At 35.6% G+C, this 26,796-nt stretch overlaps 1 protein-coding gene across 4 annotated transcripts in view; it reads right to left on the reverse strand.

Moving 5' to 3' along the window:
* Positions 1–26,796, reverse strand: part of PTPN12 (protein tyrosine phosphatase non-receptor type 12) — an 85,174-nt gene that overhangs the window by 4,964 nt on the left and 53,414 nt on the right. For 2 of the 4 annotated variants that reach the window (XM_040644329.1, XM_040644326.1), the window contains 8 exons: positions 25,375–25,434; positions 24,022–24,164; positions 20,477–20,543; positions 18,001–18,078; positions 17,772–17,870; positions 10,392–10,477; positions 4,948–5,924; positions 717–794 (listed from right to left, as the gene is read on the reverse strand). In XM_040644329.1, coding sequence (XP_040500263.1) covers positions 717–794; positions 4,948–5,924; positions 10,392–10,477; positions 17,772–17,870; positions 18,001–18,078; positions 20,477–20,543; positions 24,022–24,164; positions 25,375–25,434 — 1,588 coding nt within the window. Of the gene's footprint in view, positions 1–716; positions 795–4,947; positions 5,925–10,391; positions 10,481–17,771; positions 17,871–18,000; positions 18,079–20,476; positions 20,544–24,021; positions 24,165–25,374; positions 25,435–26,796 lie in introns of all 4 variants that reach the window. The other 2 variants (XM_040644328.1, XM_040644325.1) reach the window with 1 other exon arrangement.

Consider the following 26,796-nt stretch of genomic DNA (forward strand, 5'->3'; position numbering starts at 1 on the left):
TAAGCTCACTGTAATCTACACTGTGACAGACTTAGATGTACTCATTTAGTAGCATCGAAGTATATGGCTTCACTGTTTTTAACATTCTTGAAAGTAGTTGAAATTAATATGACATTGGTAAAATATAACTCAGATAAGATGAGGGAGGACCCCACTGAGCATGAGACACTATAAATATAGGACACTATAAATATATTAAAGCTGTTTCTATACTCTTTTTAAAGAAGAGACAGAGAAGAAATATAAGGGCTTTGAAATATGATCACTTTCTCTCAGTTCTCACTGATACTCATGTGGCCTAAAGTCTCCCTCCATTAACACCAACTGAGCTGATAACCACCTGCAACCCAATTTAAATATTTACGTATGTAAACTGGCACCCAATGAAGCAATTATTGCCTTTTCATAAATAAGTGCTATATTTAGTGAATGAAAAGACACCAACTTGCAAATACAATTATAACTGAATTTAACTAAATTTAAGTAACAGAAATGCAGCCATTTTAGCAATCTTAGCAAATAAAAAATATCATTTTCAAGTATTTAAAAAAATTAAAAGTATTTTTCATACAAGGAATTAAAAACACTGGTCAATATCAATTCAAACCTCTTCTGAATTTAATTATGCAATTCAGTACCAAATAGACTACAATTAGCCATGTTTTTTGGAGTTTATTATTACAGTATGAAGTATGAAAAGCAGAAGAGACACTCACTATGTTCACTTGCTAATACAAAAGATTCAGGAGTTCTTTCAGGTAGGGGAGGAGGTGAATCTTCACTAACGTCAACATCTATATTAAATACATAAAATTCAGACAAATTATGAACTTGTTAAAGAATATTAACTCATTAAAGAATGAATCTGTTATCTAAACAAGAAAACTTTGACATTCTATAAATCGATTCTACAAGTATCTAAGAGAACCAGTTTTTAAAAATGCAAAAAACAAACAAGAAATCCTTACTACTTGACTCGTTATCAAGAATTAATGAAGCTTAGTGAGCAAAGCGGGATGAACTCCATCACTGCTGCACAGAGAAAATGACTCTCTCCTGACTTTCCTGACACCCTGCAGACGTTAATCACTCTGCCCTGAGTGTGAACACAATCTTCAGGAGAAAGCATGGGGCCTCTCTGTTGGGCTTGCAGATGATGCTTTGAGTCCACGAAGGAAAGCTTTGGTCATTTGACTTAAGCCAGTGTTTCCCGAATTGGAATTAATTGCTTAACTCCTTTCATGAATTTTGCTGTACTACACACCACTATCTGTCCTATTTACTTTTTAAGTCCCACTCATTTTTAACTTAACTATGTCCGTTGGTCGCATTTTATTTACTTATTTTTTGGGTCATATTTTAAACAGTAATGACAAATAACAAATCTGAAGTGTTATTTTTTTAATATACCTAAAACTATTAATTTTTTTGAACATTCATCTATTTAATGCCTAAAATCTTCTGAACAGTGGCATGTGACCTGCTCTGAGAATACTGACTGAAGCCATATTAAAGCTTTTCACCAGTAAAAACAAAATTCACTCTTGGGAAAGATAATACACTAAGTGAGTATCATCAGTTAGCTTACGATATAGACCAGATTAGATCTTTTTTTTTTTTTTTAAGGTTTTATTTATTTATTTGACAGACAGAGAGAGCACGCACACGCACACACAATCGGGGAGCGGCAGGCGGAGGGAGAGGGAGAAGCAGGCTTCCAGCTGAGCAGGGAGCCCGATGTGAGGCTTGATCCCAGGACCCTGGGAGCATGACCTGAGTTGAAGGCAGCCACTTAACCGACTGAGCCACCCAGGCGCCCCTGTATTAGATCTTTTGAGGTTTCATTGGAGGTAGAGAAAGAAAAATATGATATAATTCTGTGTATGGACTCTCAGGAAGGATGGGGTGAAGAAAGGGAAATGTAAGAATCCTATATTATTTTGTCTGGGCCCGACAACTGTTCTCTTTAAAAAATGCACAATCTTGCAGTGATACTTTGCTATTTAACCATATCTGACAGGCTATGTATTAAAGAGACTGAAAAATCAGCAAAGCCTTTTCAATTTTCAACTAGCATGAGCCAGGTATGACTGCTCTTGTCCTTCCTACATTTATTTAACTAAAGACCCAAGAAATTAGAGCCTCTAGGTCCTGCTAAGAAAAGAATTCCAGTCCATTACTTTGTATGTCTATGGCTGGTACTAGAACTCTCTCTTGCATGTAAAGTTAAGCCACTGAAGAACAATCCACCTTATCCAGTGGTAATAACTAGAGCCACCACCATTCTTCCCCTTGCCCTTATACTACTAACAGCTCACAACTGAAGAGATGGCTGTTGGAAGAAGGATGCATAATCTTGCATTTTGGTGCCATTTCATAATTAAGTGAACAAATCAGGAAGGGCAGTCTGCTTAGTTTACATTAAATATCAGGTATCTTTCCAGAAACTCTGTACCTCTTTTTCTCATGACAATCTTTATTCTTAAAGACTTTTATTTTCTAACTGTAGCTCTTGCTTCTCAGCTCCATGTTTTTCCTTGGGTTTCTGGATCGCCTTTCCTATGTTATAAACTTCTGTTTTAGAGGTTATCCAACCAAAGACTACACATTTTACAAAGGCTTTTTTGCAAATCATACACTGAATGGGGACTTAGTATAGCCAAGTTTGAGAAATCTTTCAGGAGCCCTGAGTCAATATTAAAATCAGAATTCAGGGGTGCCTGGGTGGCTCAGTCGTTAAGCGTCTGCCTTTGGCTCAGGGCATGATCCCAGGGTCCTGGGATCGAGCCCCACATCAGGCTCCTCCTCTGGGAGCCTGCTTTTTCCTCTCCCACTCCCCCTGCTTGTGTTCCCTCTCTCGCTGGCTGTCTCTCTCTGCAAATAAATAAATAAAATCTTTAAAAATAAACAAACAAACAAATATAAATCAGAATTCATAGCCAGGAATTTTTGTCAGGCAGTAACTTATGCAAAAGGTTGTTTTAGGTATCAAAACAAAATGATTCTGTGTCACTCCCTAACACGTTCTAAAACAAGCAAACAAAAACCTAATTCTTATGCCAATGGTTCATCTATAAAGTAAATAACTGAACATTAAAAATAGGACTGCTTGTAGTCAAGTTATAGCACGGAATACTTACACAGGAAAATTTTTAGTTAATACCAAACTCATTTAGCATAGTTGGAATAGGGCAAAAAGAAACCACAAATCACATTTATAGCTATCTTTGCCTTGACATACAAATAAAACGGAGAGAACAGAAGTGAGGTGGTATACAGCAGGATGACTTCAACTATCCTTACACAGCATTTTGTATTTTAAAGGAACTCCTTCTGTCACCACCAGAAGACTGGTCAGGTAGCAATAACTTTTAATGAACATATCATATCTTGCATCCTTCCTGCCCTCACACCAAATTCTATTAATGGTTTAAAGAAATATATTTCCTAGGTGTAAGATACATGCCTGATATGCTACAAAAGCCTAAAAATTTCTTTTCGACTCATTTTCTTGCGTAGTTATGACTTGGCAGTTATTTTTCAAACTCTGAAGCGGAGGAAGAAAAAATTACTAACAATTTTAAATTATGGCAAACTGGTGAAGTAATATTTATGGTGGTAATCATTATCTTCTGAAGACCCAGAAGAGGGGCACCTGGGTGGCTCAGTCGGTTAAGTGCCCGACCCTTGGCTTCAGCTCGGGTCATGATCTCAGAGTCCTGAAATCGAGCCCTGCCTTGGGCTCTGTGCTCAGCACGGTCTGCTTGTCCCTCTCCCACTGCTTCCCCTCACCCCCTGCTCTCTCTCTCTGGAATAAATACATAAAATCTTACACACACACACACACACACACACACATAGAGAAGAATCAAGACTACAGAGAGTCCTGTACATTTAAGATACTACCTTAGATTCTCACTTACTCTACCAGATACAGTCGCGAGATTAAAAAACAAAGTATACGTGAGTTGGGGAAAATAAAGGCACCATAGTGTGGGTGGTACTTATTAGGTCAGAAATAGAAAAAGAAAGTTACCTTTCAAGTTCACAGTACTTATTTTGCCTGCACTTTGTAAATACCAGCCTATAGAAGTTAAGACCAAAGTTCACTGACAAGTAAATGACCACTGATAATCAATCTACCCGTAATAGCTTTTGTGTTTATTACATTTGCTCTCAACTTTATGGCCTGTTTAAGAAGGCAGCCAGGATTATTTTAGTAGATCAAAGATGAGTTTCAAAAACCAATAATACATCTTGGGAACCAAGTGCACATATCACCTTGAAAACCTAAGACAGTTTTAAAAAGAGAGTCATTAATTAAATAACAGTATCAATGACTTAGATAAGGAGGATATAACACATTCACTACTGACTGAATTAAATTTCCTATATTCTGCTGAGTAGTTGCAATTTTGCTTCTTGGCTAATCTCAGAGTTGAAAGTAGCTTCATTTCCAAGTATTTTGTGAAGAGAATTTTTTTAAAAGGCATTCTCTAGTTAAGCATAAAAAGATGATGAACCAGTACTTGTGATAAAGGCGGATGAAATTATACGGCCAATCAAGCCATTCTACATTATTTGCGTCACTGTTACTTTAAGCAATTCTATCTTCCCTAAATTATTTCTAATTATTCAGTCAGCTAAATTTTTGACCCACATAAAATACTAAAAACTATAACACCGGAGGGGGGGGGGAAGCACAAAAATTTTCACTTACAACAACTGAAATACCTGGGAAACACGAAACCTAGTAATGCAATTAACCAAATTAAGGTAACAATAAATAAAAGCTTACTTTAAAAAAGTATGTAAAATAATGAAATTCTGCTGTAGATGCTAGAGTGAAATGTGAAATAAAACATAATGAATTAATATAGATAAGTGCTTAAAACAGTGACTGGCACACAGTAAAAATATTTAAGTGTTAGATACTGTTATTATTACCTTTTTCAGCACCTGAATGTATTGTTCCTGCTATATCATGTCTAGCAATGGACATTGGCAATACTTTCCTTGTAGAAATGCCTTCAGTACTAGTGGCAGCAGAAACTGTGGCACTTGCTGTTGAAATATTCGTCTTATTCGTGGTCACAGCACCATCAGAGTTCCTTTCATCAGAGTCCGAGTCATCAGAGTGAAGAGGATTAGTGAAACTGAGGGGTGCTCTGAATAGAGGCGAACTGTTATGATGATCTGTAAGATCATGGGTTTCAACTGGTGTTGTGGGGCTTGGTGTTAGACTCACAGTTTTCACTGCTTGACAGTGGCTATCTGAGGGTTTGCCTTCAGATGAATCAGGCCTGGGTAGGGTATTTTCAGGTCCGTGAAATGACCACGTTACATGTCCTTTCTCATCAAGAGGCAAGCGGTCTGGCCTTGGAGGTGTGCCTGAATTCTTCTGTGATTCTTCTGGTGGGATAAGTGGAACTTTATTTGACTGTGTTGCACTGCAGTCCACACAAGAGTTCTGAGAAACACCATCAACTTTTAGATCCCCTGAATTCAATTCCTGTGACTTAGAGATTTTATCACTTACACAAGGTGGAGTCGATTTAATTTTAATGGCATGTCCCCTATTCAAAAGTGTGTTCCCATCAAAACTTTTTGGTCCCTCTTGGAGGGGGACCTTCTTAATCTCAAAACTTAAATTTCGCTCCAATTTTTTATCCATCTGTTCAACAGTTGATTCATTTTTCCCTGGAAGTTCTGCTGATTTGTTATAGTTTCTGTTGAGGTCTGTTGAATGTTGTTCTGATGAAACCATGTGCAACACTGGCTTTGGATGGTATCTGTCATTGTCCTGCCACACAGTAGTGACTGTTGGAAAAGCTGAAGGGGGAGAGGGTGTCAAGATGGGTGGCACTGGATGAGGTTCTGGTGGCTGAAGTATTTCTTCCTTGGCATCCCCTTCTACAAGGCAACTGAAAAACATTAGGAAAAGGGCATCATAAGAATGTTCATCCTTTTATAAATAAAGAATTATAAACTGTCAAACAAAATTTAATGTTTAATAAGGAAATACATTTACAAATATAAGAATTTTAATGAAAAACAGCAGTCTCCTCCCTTCAGCTATCCAGAGACATGAACTTTCAGCTTTCTTAAATAGCTGCTTCTGAGATTCATCTCCACTATTTCAAAATGCATAAACTGCTATTTCTTGATCTACTTCATCACACATTCTCCACTGTCTTCCTACTATGTATCTTTTCTCTCTTCTCAATACTGTTCTATTGTAACTTTAAGCTAGTTCATCTTATTTTTTTGGTTTTGTTCTAAAGATTTTATTTATTCATTTGAGAGAGAGAGAGAGACAGATCACAAGCAGGGGGAGAGGCTGAGGCAGAGGGAGAAGCAGACTCCCCGCTGAGCAGAGAGCCCGATGCGGGACTCAATCCCAGGACCCTGAGATCGTGACCCGAGCTGAAGGCAGACGCTTAACTGACCGACCCACCCAGGCGCCCCTAGCTAGTTCAATCTTACGACTATAGATATTATTCTTACAAATGACACCATGATTTCCTATACAATTTCTTGTTTTTCTCTAAAATTGTCTTGGGTTTCAGATGGTCTCTATGTATCACCAGTAATTCAGCCATTCTTCGAACTTTCTTGCAGATTTGTACACCTCCTCTCAATTGGTCAATCAAGCACACTAGGTAATTATTAATACCACAGATGTTCCTCTTAGATCCTTGGGCCTCGTGCTCCAGTGTGTACCACTGACTACCTAGGCCATCGCAGAGATGACGTTCTCTCCTGTGTCACTCTCTCCTGTTTTCCAGGTCCCATCTTACTTTTTCTAGTTACACTTCCTTGTTTTCCTTTCTATCGCCTCAGTTGCTTAAGAATTATATATGGGAGGCAGGTGCCTGAGTTAGTTAGGTGTCTGCCTTTGGCTCAGGTCATGATCTCAGGGTCCTCGGATCAAGCCCCACATCGGGCTCCCTGCTCAACAGGGAGTCTGCTTCTCCCTCTGCTCCTCCCCACCCTGGCTCACGCTCTCTCTCAAATAAAGAAAATCTTTAGGGAAAAAAAGAATGGAAAATTAAAAATGACTGGAAGATGTCTACATATATGTAAGGGGGAGGGCTTGAGACTTGTGGCTTAGTGGTCATCTAACTGGATGGTGACGGAGTACAGCCCTTGCAAATCACTGGTGGGCCACAACCATGAATAAGTATACATTTCATCTCTTGGGTTGGTTAGTTTTTCAAGAGGGAGATTCTGTCTCCCACCACCTATCTGGGAGCAAGGGAGTTGGAGTATCTGACCATTCAGCATACAAATGCCTATTTTCAGTAAGGCACTACAAACCCACCATCATTTGGACCTGATGTCCTTGAATCCAGAGACTCCTGGGTTCAACTACTCCAGAGCAAATCCTTCCTGTGTGCCCAAATGTGGGAGAGGCAGTCATTTGCTCAATTTAATGTAAGGAATCTGGTGTCATGAACTCATTAATACTCTAAATAGTACTTAGAGTACTTAGGTACTCTCCTTGTTTTTAGTCCCATCCTATACACCAGGCTTAAGGAGGACTTCCAATTTCTGAGGTTTTCTGGGGGTTCTTTGGAAAATCATGTTGCTTCTTTTTGGCTTCCCCCACCTACATGAAAGCAAGTTTTAGCTTTCTCTGTTAAGTCCCTTTTCACTGGCCGACGTGCTTTCCACTTTACACAATTTTGTTGACATATCTGATGTTATCCCCTCTCCAATTTTGTTTTTTAATCTTTATATTTCTTCACTACAATTTTAGGAAGTTTAGGGAGGGACCAGAGTTAAATGTGTTCAAGCAGCCTTATTTAACCACTAATCTTTTTTTAAAGACTTATTAGAGAGAGCACGTGTGCATGTGTACACGTGTGGGTGAGAAGGGCTAGAGGGAGAGAAAGAATCTCAAGCTGACTCCCTACTCAGTTTGCAACCTGACACAGGACTTGATCCCACAACCCATGAGATCATGACCTGAGATGAGATCAAGAGTCAGACGCTCAACTGACTGAGCCACTCAGGCGCCCCTTAACCAATAATTTTCTAAGTGCTTTTGGACGCAGTCTGTGCAGGATGCTGACATGTAAAGAATAAATACATTTTCAGCTACTCGCATTTTTAAAAACAGCTTTACTGAGGTATAATTGAGATACAAAAACCAATATATTTAATCTATAAATTTGATGAGTTTGTCAATGTGCATATACCCATGAAATTATCACCACAATCAAGGTAATAAGCATATATCCATCACCCCCAAAAGTTTCCTTGTGTCCCTTTGTGGGTTTTTGTGGCTACTTAAATGTGATTGGTAATTACACTAACAGATTTTTTTTCCCCTTATCCTTCCTTGATTTAAGGTTGGAACAAGGCTTAAAACACTTAAACAGCACTTACTATAAGCCCAGCCACAAAAAAATACATGCAACATATGGATTTTCCACTGCAGTGTTCAACACTCATTTTTTGCTAGATATTCTGATGTAAAAAAATTCCACTGAATAGATATGATATGACTTGCATAATTCTCACTGTAAATATTGGTTTTAATATAATCTATTTTGAGAAAGGCATATTTTTCCCTTAAACAAAGCAAATTATTCAGGACCTACCACATAGTAGGCATTGTACCAGTGCCAGAAGAGGACAGAACAATGAACACAACAGTTTGGAGAAATAGTGAAAAATAAGGCTAAAAAGGTAGACTGAAGCTATACTCTGAAGGCCCAGAATTTCACACAAAAACATTTGGACTTTATAATAAAGAAAATTTACATTTATTTGACCAAGTCTTAAGATGAGTGACTCTATATTTTTTTTCAAATTGATGTTATTTAAAATCAGAAAATTACTTTTCTTAAAATAATTTAGGCTGGATTCCATATGGGGTGGAAAGAGTATAGGAGTAAAGGAAATGACAACCAAAAAATTAGAACATAACTCTTTAAAAACAAAAACCTTCATTACTCTGCTTTCTTCTAGGAAAGTAATACCATATAATGAAAAAAGCATTACTGGACTGGAAGATGAGATATGTGTTCTCAGCTGACCTCTGCTAGCGTATGCAGGGCAATTCCTTTACAAAGCAGCTATATTAGTATCCCTGTGATCAAGATTACTGTAAAAATTAATGAGTTCATGACATCACTTATTGCACTGACATATCATTGACTATCTACAGAATGTACAGAGAATACAAAAAAGGAAGAAAACATATATAGTAGATGTTATAACAATGCTAGTGATTTTTTTTTAAAAAGATTTTATTTCTTTATTTGAGAGAGAGACGAAAGAGAGAGAGAGAACACGCGTGCACTCACACCAGCAGAGGAAAGAGGCAGAGGGGGAAGGAGAAGCAGGCTTCTGATGCAGGGTTTGATCTCAGGACCTGAGATCATGGCCTGAGCTGAAGGCAGACACTTAACCAACTGAGCCACCCAGGCGCCCCAACTTCTATCAAACTTTTAAGGGAAAAAAAACCCAACAACAACGGTGAATCCTATATAAAAGAAGTCCTACTTTGAGGGAAGGCCAATCATTTTGGGCAGATCTTTGCTCAAGACAAGACCCTGTATAAGTCATTCTAATAGTTTATTTTTACAGATGTTCTACTGTGACTCCTTTTAGAAGTAATTCAATTAACACCATTTTTAATTCTACACTGTAATGGGAAAACTATCATGTAATGGAAATCTAATATGTGCCAAGTCCCATATGTAGCATTTTCACATAGTTTATTTCATTTCATCCTTAGGACAATACTTAAACAAAAAAGCCAAAACCAGTGCAGGACCAAATAAGTTAAGTGACTGAATCACAACCTCAAAGGTAGTAAATGGGTGAAAAGGACCTGAAACTAAAGCTTTCTGATTCTGTCTATATTCTTTCTATACTACCACATAACTGACCCAACAGCTACCTTAAAAGAAAAAAGAAACAAAAAGGGATACAAGAATATATCTTAACTTTATTATAAATGAGCTTGGTATGAAAGTAATAAAATGCTGAGAGAAATAAAACTCATCTTTGCTAAAATGTTATTAAATACTTTCTTCAATGTGCACACAATTTTTGACAATATAACTTTTTTAGTCACTACACAAAAACTGAAATCTTTAGAATATTTAAAAATTTAACTGTACTACATACCAAGTATGAGCTATTGTCAATTCACGGTTACTTCACTGCTCTGGTACAGTGTACTACTGAGATTTTACCCAAAGTGAAACAAAATTTTTAGTACACCAGTAACAAATTAGTGCCATACACATGCTAGTCCCAAGATAAAAGAATGATAAAAGTTATAAAAATAACTTGGAAATATTCAGATTTTGTTTTATTTAACAGTGAGTAAAATAAAAATATCCTTTCAAAGAAAATGTGACGTACAATACCTGCGGGTCCTTGGTGGTTTTGGAGGAGGCGAATCCTGTTTGTCAGGATCTATGGAGCTGACCATATTTTCAGTGTTAATTTCATTCTGCTGAGGAAAAAAAGAAATGCTTCATTAAAGTTAAAAGAAAAATTATTTTCCTTTCTCATGTTTCACATAAACTGTTTCTAGGCTTTTCAATTTTTAAAATAATGCCAATTTTCCCAAATAACAAAATGGGTTTTAAACATATTCTCTATATTTTAGCTGAAAGGGCCAAACTTCAATGAGAGAGATTAATATCAAAAAACAGTCTGGAATGCCTGGCTGGCACAGTCAAAGGAGCATGTGACTCTTGATCTCAGGGTCATGAGTTTGAGCCCCACGTTGGATGTAGAGATTACTAAAAAAATAAATAAACTTAAAACAAAAACAAAAGCAAACTCAGTCTATCTCCAGTTACTGAAAACTCAATTGTGTACCATGGCATTTAAACACATTTCAAATGCTACTGTAAAGAAACAGATTTCCAAGAAAATAAAGATCAAAGAAGATTCAGCTTTTTTCAGGCATCACTACCAGTAGAATCTTAACATGTGCAGAGAGGGAGGAAAAAGCCAACAAAATAAGCCTTATATCTTTTACTTTTCCCAATTTTTCAGGATTCCTATTGCTACCTAGTACTTCTAAACAGGTCTCAGATCTCATTGTAATCATTCTTTGCTCTACCCTTTATCACTATGGAGTGCCCTGCTCCATTAGCATATATGGCCCTTATTATCACTCCCTGACCAAATAAACCCCAAAAAGGCAGAGACAGCCCATTCAGGGATATCCCTGTTCTATTCATTAACATGGATGTTCCAGAGTCAACACAGTTTTAAGAATCTTAGGTTGTGTTTAGGATCGTGAATAGAAAAGTTGTGAAATTATTATATAAAACATTGCCTTGAATTAGTTTCATCCTCAAGGAAGTACCTCATTTTTATCCAGCTAGGGTATGTTAATGGGCCAGAAGACAAGAATGATTTTCACCCTTGCCTATATCTCAGATTAATTTTAGAAAAAAAAAAAAGCTATCTTTACATACACTATGATTAAAGAACTCTGAAACTGTAGTTGCCTTTTTTTTTTTTTTACATCAAAAGACACTTCTACTGTGTCCATCATAGCACCTTCTTTGCCTTTGTAACTGTTTCTTACAAGTGACTTTTTCCCCCCTAAGTATTCCCAACTAAGGAAAACAGACATCTCAACTTTTCCACAATTTTTAGTGCACCCTGTATCCTGATACATAATCAGATGTATTAGATGCAATTTACGCATCTTAACTATGTATCTTACTCTGACCTGAACAACAATAACATCATGAGAACAGTTGCTTTCATTCTTATCAAAGCCACCTACCATAACGAAGGCATCTGGTGCAGGGATATCTGCTAAGGTAGGGTAGCCATGTAATTTACTGTCCAAATCAGGGCTCTTTGAGAATGAAAGTGGGAGCACTAATTATTATTACACCTAGACAAATATTAATTGGTGTTGCCTCAGGTAAATCAGGTCTTTTGGATGCCACACTTTTAGATCCTCAGACATCACCAGAATTTAGACATTCTTTGCATCATAAAAATACCTCTGACATATTAGTAATTCATCTGCTTACAAATATACACCCATAACACTCGTTAATATTTTTGTTATCAAAATCTGTACATTCACATTAAGTAGGTTAAATAAAGGTTTAGGGTGACCCATATGAAAATGCTTCTAACCTTAAAACACAGCTACTTTTTATAGTACAATATAGCCTCAAGTCATGTCAAGTCAGGTTCTGCTGCCAAATAGCTATAATACCAAACCAACACTTTCACTCTCTCTTTTCCCCCCTTCTCTTCTTTCTCCCCTCCCCCACAACAACTTTAGATTTTCAGAGCATTTTGGATTTTGGAATAGCAGGTAAGGCAATGTGGATCAATATGTGAGATGCACTAAACAGTAAGCACTGGAGAGGATACAAAAATGTAAAGTACATAATACTTAACTCCAAGAAGTATAGTCTAGTAATATTACCAAATTAAAAAATAAAGGGGTAATGATAAAATCATAAAGTGGTGAAATCGGAGATATTATTTAAAGGTGAGAATATTAGAATATAGCTGAAAAATATTAAGAAGTTGAGAATATTAAGGCAGTATGTAGAATGACAATAAGAGACAGGTTAAGAGGGGCACCTGGGTGGCTCAGTAGGTTGGCCATCCACCTTTGGCTCAGGTCGTGATCCCAGGGCCCTGGTATCGAGCCCTACAGGGGGCTTCCTGCTCAGTGGGTAGACTCCTTCTCCCTCTAACCCTCTCTGCTGCTCCTGCTCGCTCTCTCTCTCAAATAACTAAATAAAATCTTAAAAATAAAGAGGTAAGATACTGAGGGAAAAAAAAGAACAGAGTATGGAAGGGAGCAGGTGGGAAGGGAACAAGAAAAGAAATTAAGGGCATTTTCAAACAAATATGACAAAGGAAAGGAGGTGTCATGAATAATTTCTCGTTTTGGATAAATGAGAGAATGGTGGAACCATTAATAGAAAAGGCCAAAAGAGGAAAAAGAACTTTGGGGGGAGGTAAGACTTTGGAACAAGCTGACTTTCATATGATGAAAGAAATCAGTGTGGCAGTATAGAAATGCAACTCAGAGAACCACTGCCTACACAACATGAACAAACCTTCCCGGTCATTGGACTTCACAGTAGGACAATGTTCTTCTTAGATTCCTTATTTTTACCTACGATAATGTATGCTCTACTCATACCTTTGACACTATTAACCACAGCTTTTGTCCCCACATTTGTCCTAATGTATACGGCTCTCTTAAGGGGCTTTTGTTACCAACTGAAACAATCACCAACTTTTGAAGGTGAGAGAAATTTCAGAAATTAAATAATCCACTGAAATTAGGTTCTAGTATATTCTTTTGTTTCTAAGAAGAGCTTGCTAAAGTTATTATTTTTTTTACCTTTTGACTGCCTTCGCCCATTTCACTAATTTTGCGTCTTAATATTTACTACAAAATAGCCGTATCAGAGGCCACAAAAAAAGATCAGAACCTAAATATCAAATACTTAAGGATATATTATCAACTGCAGAACAAAATAAATATTAAAGTGCTTTAAAAATAAAGGACATTACATTTGAGGAAAAAATATTCAGAATTCAATATCACATCTAAAATGTAAAATAACAATAGAAGGACCATAACACAAACTATTGTTGCTATTACTCCATCATCCTAGAATTGAAAATCCTGATATTGATAACTGATAGTAGTCTTTTATATACAAGATAAAAAGACATGCATGTACATCTTACAGATGTTTGCTTACTGAAGTGTTTCTAAATCCCAAATCAATAGGCTAGTCGATTCCAGAATAAACTTTCTCTTTAGATCTCCTACTCTGGAAAGTCATCTTAGTCATAAATACCTCTAACAAATATCATTTATTACAGAGTCTTATATTGTTGATCAGCATTCCAACCAAAATTTCTATCAAAATAATTTTGGAACATATAGTTTAAGAGTTTTTTGTCTGTTTTTTTAAACTTTACCTTTAAATTGTTAGAGAAATAATAAATAGATTTATAAATGTTTCTCACAGCATGGGTTCAGAAAGCTAATATATTTCAAATCATTTTACTCAACCATACAGTTCTAAGATGATTTTCCCCAACTTTTTAGATTCCACATTTTTTCTGACTGGGGTTTATGCTCTCCAACCACATATAAACCTACTATAAAAACAGTCACCTAGATTCAGAAATACCTAGAAAACAAGATTTCTTAAGAGGACACTATCAAAAAATTACCTAGAATGATAAGCTATCTTTTCTTCTATCTATTTGTCCTTCTACTTTTTAAAACCATTCATCCATTGAGTTATATAGTTATATAGTGTCAGACACTACAGTATTACAACCTTTGGCAAAATATTTATTCTTACCAAATACAATTTCCTCGGAATGGATTCCATGAAAATTGTTTTTCCTTTTTACAAAATAGAAATATCCATCTTACCCAAAAGGTAATTCAGCAGTCACCATGTCAGCAAGGACATAATCTAACATTTCAAGTTCAGTTAGCAAACATTTAGTGGGTGTCTCCTATGTACCAGGCAATGAGATAAGAAAGTGGATTTGAAATAACCACTACTTTGCCATTAGGTGATATCTCATCTCATCCCATAACATCTATATGATCTTTCTTCTATTCCTTAGCTATCTGTGAACCTCTGACCCATTAGACAGAAACAATCTGTAACAAAATTACAATCCTAGTGTGAAGTTCAGACTAGTAAAATGGAAGTTTAATTTATGGAAGAAAAACCTAAAAAGAATCAGGTAATGAGAAAACAGAGATGAAAGAGCAATGTAGTATTTATCACATATCATTTTCTGGAGATTACTGAAATATACTTAAAAGCTTTAAAAGTACAGCACTGAATACTGCACTAAAATTATTTTCAAGCAAAGGCAACAAAAGCAAAAATAAACAAGTGGGACTACATCAAACTAAAAAGCTTCCACACAGCAAAGGAAACTATCAAAAAAATGAAAAGGCAGCCTATGAAATAAGAGAACTAAATAGCAAAAAAACCCAACAAACAACCTGATTAAAATTGGCCGGAGGACCTGAATAGACATTTCTTCAAAGGCGACATACAGATGGTCAACAGGAATATATGAAAATATGTTCAACATCACTAATCATTAGGGAAATGCAAATCAGAACCACAATGAGACTTGAGACCTGTTAGAATGGCTAGCATCAAAAAGACAAGAAATAACAAGTGTTGGAGAGGATGTGGAGATAAGGAAACCCTAATGCACAGTGGGTGGGAATGTAAATTGGTGTAGCCATATGGAAACAATGTGGAGGGTCCTCAAAAATTAAAAAAAAAAAAAAAAAAAAGAACTACCATATGATCCAATAATCCCGTATCTGGGTATTTATCCAAAGGAAGTGAAAACACAAACTCAAAAAAGTGTATGTACCACCATGTTCACTGCAGCCTTATTTACAAGAGCCAAGACATGAAAGCAACCCAAATGTCCATTTATCGAAGACTGGATAAAGAAAATGTGACATATACACACAATGGAATATCATTCAGCCATAAAAAAGAAGGAATTCCTGGCATTTGCAACAACATGGATGGACCTTGAGGGCATTATACTGAGTACAAGAAGTCAAACAGAGAAAGACAAATACTGTATGATCTCACTTATATGTGGAATCTAAGAACAAACAAAAAAACTGAACTCCTAGATACAAAATAACAGATTGGTGCTTGCCAGAGTTGGCGGTTGGGAGGTGGGTAAAATGGGTAAAGTGCATTAAAGGATGCTAGCTTCCAGTTATAAAATTAAAAAATCATGGGATATAATGTGCAGCGCGGTGACTATACTTAATAATAATACTGTACTGCATATTTCAAAGTTCATTAGGAGAATAAATCTTAAAAGTTCTCATCACAAGAAAAGAAAACATGTACTACATGTGGTAATGGATGTTAACTAGACTTACTGTGATGATCATTTCACAATCTATACAAATATCAAATAACTATGCTGTATACCTGAAACCAATATAATGTTATATGTCAATTATATCTCAATAAAAAATGAAGAATTTTCTATACATTTGAAAAATGTAATCGTAATATTTTTCACTTGAATATAATAAAGGAAATGGTAATCTAAAATACCTACATTTCTGAAGTACAGAAACTTTAACTTTGAAATTAATCTGGTGTTTATTAAAACTACAAATATTTTTCCACTTAAGATTAAAATAAAAAGCATAGCCTATTTAGCTTTCTGAAGCATTAACTGAACCTCAATTTAAATAACATTATACACAATAATATATAAAGCATTCTATTCTATATTATATAATATTTGGCTGCATTCAGCACAGATTGTAACAGGTTTTAATTAAACTAAAGGGAAAAAGACGGCAACATGTAAGGCCTAGTTGCACAACAATTTCTATATTAATACAGGAAATAAAAAATGAGGTCACATATATTTATCTTAAAAATCTACAATTATCCCTTGGCTAATAAGGGAACTACATAGCCCCTAAAACTCATGGATCAATACTAGATTATTTTAAGACACTGAGATGAGCGTTTGGTAACAAGTCTCTCATTTATAAAACCAAAAAATTTCAAATAGTCTGGGAAAATGCCAAAAACAATGTGAAGAAGAAAAGGAAAACAAAGGTTATAAATTTTGCAACTCATTTCCTTATTTTACTTCAGCTGTTAAGGCTAAGTTGATTTATCACGTGATGGCTATCTTAGGTTCAGGGATAAAAAGGTAAAGAAATTTTATCCAGGGGCGCCTGGGTGGCTCAGTTGGTTAACCGTCCGCCTTCGGCTCAGGTCATGATCCCAGGGTCCTGGAATCAAGTCCCACATCCGGCTCTTTGCTCAGCAGGGAGCCTGCTTCTCCCTATGCCTCCTCTGCCTGCCAATCCCCCTGCTTGTGCTCTCTATCTCTGACAAATAAATAAAATCTTAAAAAAAAATTTTTTTATCCAAAAAATAGCCCAATACCTTCAAGGACAAGATGATTACAGAAAGAGCAAATAAAAGAACTAGTTCGAAAACAGAGGCAGACATGAAAACACTATGAGAATAAAGTATTTTTGTCAGGTCAAAAGTTTCAACTTCCAATAAGATCTTTTAAGGCTAAAATGACATTGAACTAAAACACATGCCAAAAAGGGACTTGCAGCATTATAATTCTACTTAATTTAAAAGCCTGTGCAAAATTAACTACAAAACTTTGTATCATTATGACCAAGAACACAATTTAATTCATGTAGAATCAACTTAAAATTACTTAGGTGAGGGGTAGAAGAAAAGAAAGAACGATGCAGTTAATGTTTTTAAAAGTAATTTACATTTGAAACAGTAAAGATTTTTGACGTAAGACCTATTTTCCTAACTATGTTCTATTTTGAATATTATTTAACTTGTACTGGAGTCATTAAATATCCATGACAATGGAGAGAGTCAAACAGGAAGAAGGAAAGGAGTTAACAAAACCAAGGTTAAATAAAAATAACAACTGTTACGGATATTCTCATGTTAGGTAAAACACAGATGACAGTTAAAAAGCTAAATATTACATCTTGGTTAAAAAAAAAAAAAAAGTTTTCGGGGCACCAGGCTGGCTCAGTCAGTAAAGCATGGGACTTTTGATCTCAGGGTTAAGTTTGAGCCCCACGTTGGGCGGAAAGATTACTTAAAAAAAAAAAAAAAAAAAAAAATCTGAAGGAAGGAAGGAAGGAAAGAAAGAGAAAGGAAAGAAAAGTTTTCTAAAATTAATAGGCCAAGAACACGTACCACTCCATCAGCAAGTTTCTGGGCTCCATGAATTTCATATAGTTGCAGCTGTTTTTCAAACAGTTGGGCGATAGCTCTATGAACAAGCTCATACTGCTCCTATTAGGGAGATGACATGATAAACAAGGGAAAATAAACAAGGGAAAAGACATTTGGAAAAAAAAACCCTAAAAAACCAAGAAGGCATTTAAAAAAATACAGTCTCATAAAGTGAAACAAAAAACTATACCTTAGTTTGCACTGCAGAATGCCTTTGTGTTCTCATTTCTTGTATTAAATTAAATACATTAAATTCCTCTGGTATTTTCTAAAACAAAGAATTTAATACATCAACTCTTTTTCATACAGACCTTTAACTTTTCAAACAGACCTTATATACATGCTGGATGACTGAAAACATTTACTGAGCACTACCTACCATCCATCAGACACTGTTGTTGGCATTGGATAGACAGTTATCTGGACCCTCAGCAGTCAAGCTAGTGAGGTAAGTGAACAAATAAATATCCAGCCAAGGTATAATTACAGTGCAGTGGGAATAAAGATGCTGTGACTAACTTTGTCTGGTGTGTGGAGGAAATATACATAAACACTGCAGATTAAATGTTAATCTATTTGGGGAATTGAGAAGCTTGATGTGGATACAGCCTAAAACTGAAAGAAGGATAGGTATTTAAGGAGGAAAGAAGACAAGGCTACCTGGACTCCCACTGTAAACATAATAGCGTTTGAACTCATTCTACAGGCCCCAATTTCCTGGGCTGGCTACATGAGGACCAGCTAAGAAAGCTGGTAAAAATACAGATCCCTCAGCTACGTATCTGGAGACTGTGAAACATCCCCGACAATTGTTTGGTACATATGGAATTAGAACTACTACAGTAGGTAACACTGACATGAGCAGATTTGATATTCAGTCTGCTTTTGCAGCAGGGAAGAGGAGAGTCTGAAGGAGAGAAACTAGTAGAAGTTTACCGAAGGAATCTAAAAGAAGACAAAGATACAAACAGATTTGAGGCACATTTCTGAGGCAGAACTGTTAGAACTTCTTGATCAACAGGAATATTTTGGAGTGTAAGGAAGAGTTAAAAATGATTCCCAGATTTACTGCTTTATATACAACAAACGATTTTTACAGAGCGCCTGGGTGGCTTACTCGGTTAAGTGTCTGCCTCAGGACATGATCCCGGGGTCCTAGGATTCAGACTCCCTGCTCAGCGAGGAGTGTGCTTCTCTCTCTCCCTCTGCCCCTCCCCCCTGCTCGTGGGGGGGGGGGGGGCCGCGGGCGCGCGCGCCCTCTCTCCCTCTCTCTCGTGAATAAATAAAATCTTAAAGAAAAAAAAGATTTTTACATCAAGTCCTAACCTAAAACAGATTATATATATGTTAAGCCAAACACAATCAAATGAGGACTACGTTCAAAATACATAATTTCTGGAATGACCAGATATTTATTCTGCTTATTGGCATTTCCATCCCAATTTTAATCTTTGACTTTTACGTTAAAATGGGTTAGAATCCTAGTTATATTTTGTTCACTTAAAAATTTTCATTTGAGTATCAGGAGATGATTACATTTTTGAGGAATACAAAAATAAAATTTAACCCCAGAGGGCTTTTGAAGAAAATTTAAAATTTAAATATTCCCTAGCAAAACTGAAAAATGTTAAGGCAGAGGAAAAAAGGGAAAGAACAGAGGGAGGAAAGAAGGGAAAAAAAACCCAAAATATTTTATTAATCCTACTTGATACAAGATAAAGATTGACATATTCACAGAAACACAACTTAAAGCTATAAAGGGGCAACCTGGCTGGCTCAGTGAGTAGAGTATGTGACTCTTGATCTTGGAGTTTTGAGTTCAGACCCCATGTTGGGCACAGTGTTTAAAAACATAATTTAAAAGAAAGCTATAAAGAATTAAAAACTTCTCCCTAATGAAATGAATACTATAGAACCAACAAGAGAAGCAAATCTACATACAATGAGACAACTTAGTGTTTTTCAAATCTATAATGAGGGCTGTGTTTTATTTACCTCCATATCCTCCATAGTATTGAACACAATGTCTTTGAAATAGTAGTGGTAGTAACAACAGTAACATCAGTTTTAATGAAAACTAACATTGAACTGAGCACTTGCTATAGGACACACGTAGTTCTAAGGAACTTTACAAAGGTTAATTTATTTTTTATGAGTTATTATGATTCCCATTTTCAGTTGAAAAAATTGAGGCACAATGAAATTAAGTAATTTGACCAAAATCCCACAGACAGTAAATGACTAAATTTTAATCTGGGGAGTTTCGGTCCAGATTCAACATCCTTAACCACTATAAAATAACATTTCCATTTAGGCGTAAATATTTATTGCACTGATTACACTTATACCTAGAATAAATATAAAAGGCAATGAGGATTCTATATTTGGAAAAGTCAACCCAGAGTTTACATTCTAAATGTAGGTATCAATTCACATAGAACAAAGGCATAGTAACATGTTTACTTTGCTGCCTCATGCATTATCTCAAGGTAATATACATCATTTATACCTTTTCCATTTTCACTACCTTTTTTCTTACATAGTAAAGCTATTTCTAAAAAAGTAACATGTATAACAAAACACATGCTATAATTTACTGCAATTTACCATTAAGTTGGAAAATAATAATAGATCAATAGGATATAATGTTATATAAAAATTCTTACCCCAGCTTTTAGTAAATTCCATGTATAATCTATGGCACAAATGGCACCTGTTCTTCCACAGCCTGCACTACAAATACAAAGTTTGAAAGAACAATTTGATTTTTGTCATAAAAGAACTATATTTTAAATGTGGATGAACTTTTCAGAAGCAAAAAAATCATTTAAGAAATTTGACAATATTCTACTATTTTAGTCAACAAATCATAACTTGAAGTGTGTGCATGGCAAACATCTTTAACATTCGTATTTGTATCTTGTGTTTATTTAATTTAGGGAATGTCCAAGATTCAGAGAATACCTAAGTGATTCACAGAAGACCTAGCAGCTTTTACCTTAGAAGTCTAATTCTACCTCAGAAAATCTTGTCCAGCCAACATAGTAAATTGCAGAGAGAAATTTATTTTACACCCAATATGGCTCTGGTGCCTTATAGTAGCAGAGGAAATGATACACCATTTCAATCTGCAAAAGGTATAGAAAAGATGAGGACTACCACAAGCCCTAGAAATTGGTTTGAACACTAGCAGTGATTTCACCAGAACAACAAAGACAAGTCACGCATTCTCACCTCCTAAAGAACTAACAGAACCTGGAGAATGTAAAGTGAAATTCTGCAGGTTTTTTTATTTTAAAACATGACAAAGTACATTAAAGCAACTGATTCTCAACTAGAGGGAGATAGGAGACATGCACCTCAGGACCGAGAATCACTCGGAGTAATTAAAGACATTACTGACATCACCAGAATAATTTTTAGGTAGAAAAAAAGTTGGGTAGCATTTTAATGCATATTTTGAAACCTTCAGAAATATCAGTAGTTTGTCAAACATGTCATCTAAGATTTCCTGATAAAATACATCTATAAGCAACTTAGTATGATTTTTAAAAAGCTCTTAATAGACATTAGTAATACTAATTTTTAACTGTTGATACATTTATCAATTCCTCATCAAAATATTTCTAGACTATTGTGTTGAGTTACTAGGGGCTAAATGACAAATATTTAAAACTTGACAGTTAAATGTGTGACCTTACAAAGACACACACACAACCAGATTGATGAAACACAATGCAAAATTTAAAAACAGATCTGAGTATATTTCAGTATTACATAATGGTGAATTTTCCCATGAAAGGGGAAAGATTAGACCATTCAATAAATGATACAGGGAGAGCAAGCCTAACAAGAGCAAAAGCTGGGCTCTTACCTCATATCTTAATCATAAAAAAAATTCCAGATGCATTAGAAATAGGTTTACAAAAAAACCTACAAAAGTGCTAAAAAAGGTAGTTTATGTACTACTGTTACAGAAGGACTTTCTAAGCATCTCAGTGGGCAGAAAACATAAACGAAGATTCATAGCTCTGACAACATAACAACTTAAAATTTATGTGTGGCAAAAGATAGGCAGAATAAAAGCCATTTAAAAACCATGCTACTTACAACATGACTAAAAGTTAACAACCTCAATATATAAAGATACAGGAAGAATTTATAACAATTTTTTTAAAAGATTTTATTTATTTATTTGAGAGAGAGAGACAGCCAGCGAGAGAGGGAACACAAGCAGGGGGAGTGGGAGAGGAAGAAGCAGGCTCCCAGCGGNNNCGTGACATGGGACTCGATCCCAGAACTCCGGGATCACGCCCTGAGGCGAAGGCAGACGCTTAACGACTGAGCCACCCAGGCGCCCCTATAACATAATTATTAAGAGATGAATGCCTGCTAATGAAAAAAGTGGAAAAATATACAAATAAGCAATTCACAAAAGAATATAAACTACCAAGAAAAAAAAAAAGTGGTCTGTCATGCAGGCATTAAATCAAACAAACAAGAAGATAATAGTATTGGGGAGAGTACGGGAAAACAGGCACCCCACAAATTGACTAATCATAATTAGCATTAGCTTTATGGATAACAAAATTTAAAATATGTATTAAAAGCATGAAAAAAGTTCATGTTCTTTCACTTAGAAATCCCACTTGCTTATATCTACCCTAATAAAGTAATTACAGATGTGCTCAAAGATTTTACCATGAAGACAGCCACCTGGACATTTAAAATAGATGAAAAAGGGGGCGCCTGGGTGCCTCAGTTGGTTAAGCATCTGCCTTTGGCTCAGGTCATCATCCCAGGGTCATGGGATGGAGTTCCGGATCGGGCTCCCTGCTCAGCAGGGAGCCTGCTTCTCCCTCTGCCTGCTGCTCCCCTGCTTGTGCGCTCTTGCACACTCTCTCTGACAAATAACGAAATAAAATCTTTATTAAAATAAATAAATAAATGTTTTAAAAATTAAAATAAAATAGATGAAAAAGGATGGGGGAGGGTTAGTAAATGCCAAGGAATGGAAGTTAAATATAAAGTATAGGGTAGTCATAATTCATTGTAGAAAGAATAATTACATGATTTAGAAAAATGTACACAATTACATTACATGGGGAAACATTCTTTAAAAACTACACACACACACTGAAGGACATATACTGAAGTTTTAACAATGAGCACCTCTACTGGAATTGTGACTTCCTTCCTTTTATGTATGTGTTTTCTAAGTCACTACAGTTAAAATACTATTTTGGCTGCTAAAAAATATTAAATGGTCTATTTAATTTTTTAAAGGAAAACCTTCCTATCAAATTGATTCTTGAACTATATACATTGATTGTGCAACACTGATAGAACAAAAAATGATTGTGACTAAACTGTGAAGAAGTCAAGTCAAAGCAATTTCTATGATTAGATTTTTTTCTTCTTAAACACGCAACTACTTAAATGGTCAACTAACCACTGAATTAACTCTAGAAAAATATTTTTTAATCATTCAAGTTGTTAACTGATTCCCATATGTCCATCAGCAAGTCACCTTTCCCGCCCATAAATAAAAAGCAGCCTTTTCAACCCACTAGTAAGCATTACAATCAGACCTACTGGATAAGAAAAACTATCTTTGGTGTTCTGTCTCCACCAAAAAAATCTTTAAACTATTTAATTAACCAGTAAATTTCTGAGTCTGAGAAATTTCGTTTACTCTTTATAACAAATGTGAATGCAGATACAAGTCACTTAGAGAAACCGATAGCAGTTTTATGAAATAAGTACTGTTTCTAAGTCTTTTAGAAGAATCTAACGTAAATTAAAAATTAAGAGAAGAGGGGGCGCCTGGGTGGCGCAGTCGTTAAGCGTCTGCCTTCGGCTCAGGGCGTGATCCCGGCGTTCTGGGATCGAGCCCCACATCAGGCTCCTCTACTAGGAGCCTGCTTCTTCCTCTCCCACTCCCCCTGCTTGTGTTCCCTCTCTCACTGGCTGTCTCTCTCTCTCTCTGTCAAATAAATAAATAAAATCTTTAAAAAAAAAAAAAAAAAAAAAATTAAGAGAAGAAAAATTGCCTCAGGATTCAGATCGCTTTTACTATTTGGAAACCAATAAAATGACATATCTCACTTGGTAATTCCAAAAATTAGGTTTCAAAATACCAAACATCACCCATATTATAATGCCTACTTATAGTCCAAAGTATTTAAATATTTGGAAAATTCTTTTGTACCTGCAATGAATACAAATAGGCACATCTTCATGTTCTTGGTATTTCCTCATTAAGCTTATCATGTCCAGAATAGAATCAAATGATGTGGGAACATCATGGTCTGGCCAGTTCACATAATGAAACTGATATAGCCTACGAGATTCCTTCAAGAATAACAGAAATTCAGCAGTTATAAAAAGACACTACAAACTTTAAAGCATACAGAAAAGCTGCACATCTCACTTTACTGTCATTTGTAAGATATTTACGTGGTATTTAACAATGCCTTAAAAAAATAAACAATAACTACATTTATTGACTCTCATATACCAAGTATTGATATAAGGGCTTCACATATAACAATTTATTCTCCATGTGATGCTATGAGGAAGTTAATGTTAATACTATCCATGTTTTATAGGTAAGGAAATTGAGACAGAAAGATTTAAATAATTTGCCTCATTTTTCACAAGTGACAAATGCGGGTCTGAACCCAGGTACCTCCAGAGGATGCACTTTAACCCTTACACTGTGCATATTCTTTAATTATGAGCAGTAACTGGATGAGCAATATATCATAAGCACTGTGTTCAAATCTACTGTAATTAGAAGACTAACAGAATGTTTAAACCGAAAAAGAAAATTAGAAACAAACTTGTCCAACTCCAATCCATTTCCTTATTTTAGATAAGTGGTTCTCAAAGCATGGAGTGCTGGAACCATGTCTACTTGTAAACAGGAAGGTAGGATGTATAAGTATGTTTACAAATGTAGTAACTGAGGAAGAATGATGCACTTGATACCCATGCTTAATGGTTCATAATGGTTTAAAAAATTAAAATAATAAAAATACAGAGATTGAGGAAGAAGCCAATAGAATTCTCTAATATCCATCAGATTTTCTTTTATTTCTTCCTAGAAAATTATCATTTTATATAGATCTGAGACACTAAAGTCAAAGGCCTCAAGTAAAACCAATATATACCTAAATGAAGACTTAGCTTTGATGGTGGTTTGTTTCTAAAAAGTTGTAAATTAGCAAAAGCCAATAATAATTTTGCAAACAATGCTATAATCTGCTTACTGTAATAGAGGAAAAATATTTGCAGCAAAGAACCAAATATTTCAAATACAGTAAATTTGATTTAGGAAAACTGTTTTAAGTTAAAATTTATATTAGTTTATCTAATTTGATAAGCTTAAGGCTGAAAATACTAAATAAAATGTTACAGCCTGATTTTCTTCTTTATTATTTTACATAAGGGAAATAATTAACAAACTTCCTTAACTATGTAAGATAAGATGGCACACAATTTATGTATCTTCTCTTTAAAAACTATCCTTAGAAACCATCTCTAAATGGAAAATACTTACATTTTGAAATTCAAGCAAGAGTGTCCTAATGAAGTAGTCTGTTCTTGCTTGTTCAGCTTCCTAAAATAAAAGGAAAACACTTATGAGTCAGTGAGAACATTGAAACAAAAACATAAACACACCAAAACAAACAATAACCTTGTATTTAAAGTCCACAATATAAAATTAACCATTAAAATTCCAGGTATACCTGGTAATTACAAAAATAACCATTCTAGGGCGCCTGGGTGGCTCAGTCGGTTAAGCATCAGACTTGATTTTGGCTCAGGTCATGATCTCAGGGTCATGATATTAAGACCTACAATAGGCTCCGTGCTGGGTATGGAGCCTGCTTAAGATTCTCTCTCTCCCTCTGCCCACCCCTCCCACCCCACGCTCTCTCTCTCAACACAAACAAAAAACCATTCTAAAAGTCACCATGTTGTTTATATAAGTTTTACTTACAGTTAAAAAAGAAAAACAAAAACCCAGAAGTGTCTGTTAACCAATTACTTAACCAGGAATCTATCATCCAATAAAATATTTGCAAAATTACAACCATACCCAGAATTATGTAACAGATATAACACAAAATGTACACTGCTCAGTACCCACTACCATCTTCAACTATTTTCTCTTTCCCTAAAGCTTGACTTCCCCTACTTATTACTCACCTCTCACTTAACTGGATATAGACTTGGGAAGGAAGAAGATGCACTCATAAAATTCCAAATTACTATTCTGGTTGATGAAAAAGTCTCTTACTATCATTTGTCAAAGTATTAGAACGAAGCCACTACATCAGTTTGTCCCTCAGGAAACTATTCTTTCTGCTTTGTATATAAAACCACAGATAATCTAGGGCAGTGACTGTCAAGAACAACAGGATATGCTGTTTGTTTGGTTTTTTAAAGATTTTATTTTTATTTATTTGACAGAGAGAGACAGTGAGAGAGTGAGCACAAGCGGGGAGTGAGAGAGGGAGAAGCAGGCTTCCTACTGAGCAGGGAGCACAATACAGGGCTCCATCCTAGGACCCTGGAATCACAACCCAAGCCAAAGGCAAAACGCTTAACAACTGAGCCACCCAGGCACCCCCCAAATATGCTGTTTTTTAATGAAAAGAACATTCAATATTATTCCTGCTTTAATTTTTTAAATCACAGCAGTTCATTTTGAACTTTCCAAATAACATTAAGGGGGAAATTTATGTTTTTACTTTAAACAACAACAAAAAAAGGAGTATAGATGAAAACACTGGTCCAAGACTTAATTTTTTTTTATTTGATTTTACTATTATTTTTTAAGCAATCTCTACACCCAATGTGGGGCTCAAACTTACAACCCTGAGATCAAAAGTCGCACACTCCATCCACTGAGACAGCCAGGAGCCCGTAGATTTAACTTTTTCTTCCTAAGAAAGGCTAGACAGTAAATATTTTT

Source organism: Ursus maritimus, unplaced genomic scaffold, assembly GCF_017311325.1.
Source record: "Ursus maritimus isolate PB19 unplaced genomic scaffold, ASM1731132v1 scaffold_3, whole genome shotgun sequence".
NCBI classification, from domain to species: Eukaryota; Metazoa; Chordata; class Mammalia; order Carnivora; family Ursidae; genus Ursus; species Ursus maritimus.